This window comes from Tupaia chinensis, unplaced genomic scaffold (assembly GCF_000334495.1).
Source record: "Tupaia chinensis unplaced genomic scaffold, TupChi_1.0 Scaffold000176_1, whole genome shotgun sequence".
Classification (NCBI taxonomy): Eukaryota; Metazoa; Chordata; class Mammalia; order Scandentia; family Tupaiidae; genus Tupaia; species Tupaia belangeri.
In genome coordinates this window covers 787297-790246 of record NW_006159651.1, presented here as the reverse complement: position 1 = coordinate 790246, position 2950 = coordinate 787297, and the positions used below count along the sequence as shown (strand labels likewise).

The following is a 2950-nucleotide window of genomic DNA, read 5'->3' as shown; positions in this document are numbered from 1 at the left end:
GGGCGGGGCGCCCCCCCCCCGCCGCGGCGCCGCCGGGGTCACCCGCGGCCCGCGCTCTGCAGCCCGCGCATCCTGTGCCCGGAGAGCGGTCCCGGCACGAAGGCCGGCCCGGGGAGACCCAGTTCGGGCACGATGGCCACGGCAGAGACGGCACCCGGGGGACACCGTCGGGGACCGACGCCCGGCTTCCCCGGAGTGAGGCCTCGGGGCGTTCCTAGGGAGCGGAGGGACTCGGGTCCGACCCTGGGTGACCTCCGTACTTGAGTTTCAACATCAGTGAACTGGAGAACGGAGTCCAGCCGTGTCTCCTGGGCGGGTGTGTCGTTAGAGGAGCCCTGACACGATCACAGCTTCCATTTCTGTGCTGCTTGCCTCGCTGCAGTGTCATTTGCTACCTGGTGAGGCGTTGTCATTGCCCTCCTTTAGGAACCGGGGGAGTAGGGAATGCGAGTGGCCACAGGATAGGATTGGAATTGGTCATTTCTCTGTGCGTTTGCCTTGCACACTTAGTGGTGGAGATGCTGTGGGCCACATTTCACCACAGAACAATCAAAGCTCTTATTCATCAAATGTGTATTCGTTTTTAGTTGTTTCATTATTATTAATTTGCCCTTAGGGCATATGTGCTCAGCAGAGAGGGAAAGTGAGAACTGCCAGGACCATGTGGAAATCCAGCGCCTCAACCACCGGCCCAGCTGCTCGCCCCCAAATATGTGTTCTTACAGGAGCCTCGCTCTAGGTGGGGAGCTGATTCCAGTGTGGATTCTCTAACAAATATAAAGGTGTTTGCTCATGGGCCAGCAGGGGGCGTGGTGGTTAGGGCACTGGGTTCCCACATAGCTGAACCTGGTTTGAGTCCTGGATCCAGTGTCCTGAAAATCATGCATGTGTATGCCTGCCTGCCCAAAATCCTGAGAGCAGACTGGAGGTGAAGGGATTGCACAGTGACCAATCCCCGGGAGGTGATTTCTCACTTTTCCTTCCTCTGGTGAGAGCATGTGCCCTATGGCAAAAATCTGAGAAAAAAAAAAAAGTGTTTGCTGGGACTACCAGATGGCATAGCGGTTGCATCACTGGACTCCACGTGGGTTCAAGTCCCAGACCCAGTGGCTTGAAACTTACACCAGGGGCATGTGCATGTGTGCCTAAGATTCCAGGAGAATGTAGCAGGGATTGCGGTGTGGCCATCCCCCCCGGGCTGATTTCTCATTCTCCCTCTCACTCTCTCTCTCTAGCAAGCACATTCTCCGAAGGCAAAAACTTCTACAAAAACTGCTAATATTTTTGGGAGGTACTTGAATCTGTGTCACATGAAACTGTCTCCTGTTTTCAGTAGAGATGAAACCCATCCGTTTTTTCTTGTAGTAAATTCACCTCTTCTGAGTAGGTGGATGGGATTAATGAGGCTGGAGCAGAACTTGGATGGAGCGCCTTTGGCAGCGGGGCTCTTAAGTCTTTTTCCTTTGTTCTGCCTCCCTAGGACCAGCTTTCTCAGAGGACTCTGCCATTCCCACCCCTTTGGCCCCACTCCACGACAACCACTTCCCCATCGCCTACTCTTCTCCGGTCTCCCCCACCCCTACGGCCTCCCACCTGGCCTCTTCCCCTGGCTCCCCCACTACCTCTCCCTCAGGTCCAGGCCCTCAGCTCACCGTGGGTGGTTCTCCCTCCAGGAAAGGGGGAGGAGGGACCAGGTCCTGAGTTGCACAGCGGCTGCCTGGATGGGCTTAGGAGCCTTTTTGAGGGTCCTCCCTGCCCTTATTCTGGGGCTTTGATACCTTTCCAAGCCCCTGGACCTGCCCACCCTTCCCCTGCCACCCCGTCAGGAGATCCTAGTATGGAGGAGCACCTGGCTGTCATGTACGAGAGACTGAGACAGGAGGTAAGTGGACTCGACCGCGGCCTTGTCTGCAGGGGAAGGGCTGTAGGTAATCCAGATACCGAGAGGGCCTGGCCAACCCAATTCTTTTGTAGACGCATAAAGTAGGAAGAGGAATGTGTTAGTTTTCCCAGGAAAAGATGTTCTTCAGTTTGCTTAAGGGAGGTTAAATGGGATAGCATGATCTTTTACTCAGGGGAGTAAGGAGGCCCTAAAAATAGAACATTTGAAAAGTAAGATTTCTTCCCGAGTTGATACTGTCTCTTTCCACCTAGCTTCCCAACCTCTTCCTTTACTCCCACGACTACACACTCTACTCATCGGACGTGGAGTTCATCAATGAGATCCTGAGCTTGCGTACCAAGTGAGAACTGGGACACGGCTAGAGCCCCCGGGAGCCGAAGAACCCAGTGCTAGAATTAACCCTCTTCCCTTCCCAGAGGAGGTCCCAGGCTGCATGTCACGGTCCCCACTCCCTCAGACAAGTCAGTCTGGCTTTCTGACTGCCATTATACGCCTCCCCACTCCTTCACAGGGGCCGGACGTGGTACATCGTATCTCTGACCCTGTGCCGCTTCCTGGCCTGGAACTATTTCGCGCAGCTTCGTCTGGAGGTTCTGCAGCTGACCCGCCACCCTGAGAACTGGACGCTGCAAGCCCGCTGGCGGCTGGTGGGGCTGCCTATCCACATGCTCTTTCTGCGCTTCTACAAGCGTGACAAAGTTGAGCTCTACCGGTAAGAGAGCAGAGGGCACAGACGGGCTATCGGCAAAGTCATGAGCTATTTTTTCTATGCACTTTTTTTTTTCTATGTAAAACTTTTTCTGGGACCAGCAGGTGGCGTGGTAGTCAAGGGCGTTGGACTCCCACATGACCAACTGCAGTTCGAGTCCCAGACTTGGTGGCTTTCTTTCTCACTTCGTCTTTCTCTCTGTCCCTCTGGTCAAATTAAAATAAATAAGTAAAATAAATGAAGTTAAATAATTCTTTAAAATAAAAAGTAAATGCATAGGGACCAGCAGTTAGCGTAATGGCTATGTCGCTGGACTCCCATGTAGTCGACTGCGGTTC

At 54.0% G+C, this 2950-nt stretch overlaps 1 protein-coding gene across 2 annotated transcripts in view; it reads left to right on the top strand.

The window, feature by feature from the left end:
* The window catches only part of CUNH6orf136 (chromosome unknown C6orf136 homolog), a 5209-nt gene that overhangs the window by 426 nt on the left and 1833 nt on the right, over positions 1-2950 (top strand). For both annotated transcript variants that reach the window (XM_006146308.3, XM_014586980.2), the window contains exons 2-4: positions 1481-1882; positions 2155-2243; positions 2415-2615. In XM_006146308.3, the coding sequence (XP_006146370.1) occupies positions 1481-1882; positions 2155-2243; positions 2415-2615 (692 nt within the window). The remainder of the gene's footprint in view (positions 1-1480; positions 1883-2154; positions 2244-2414; positions 2616-2950) is intronic.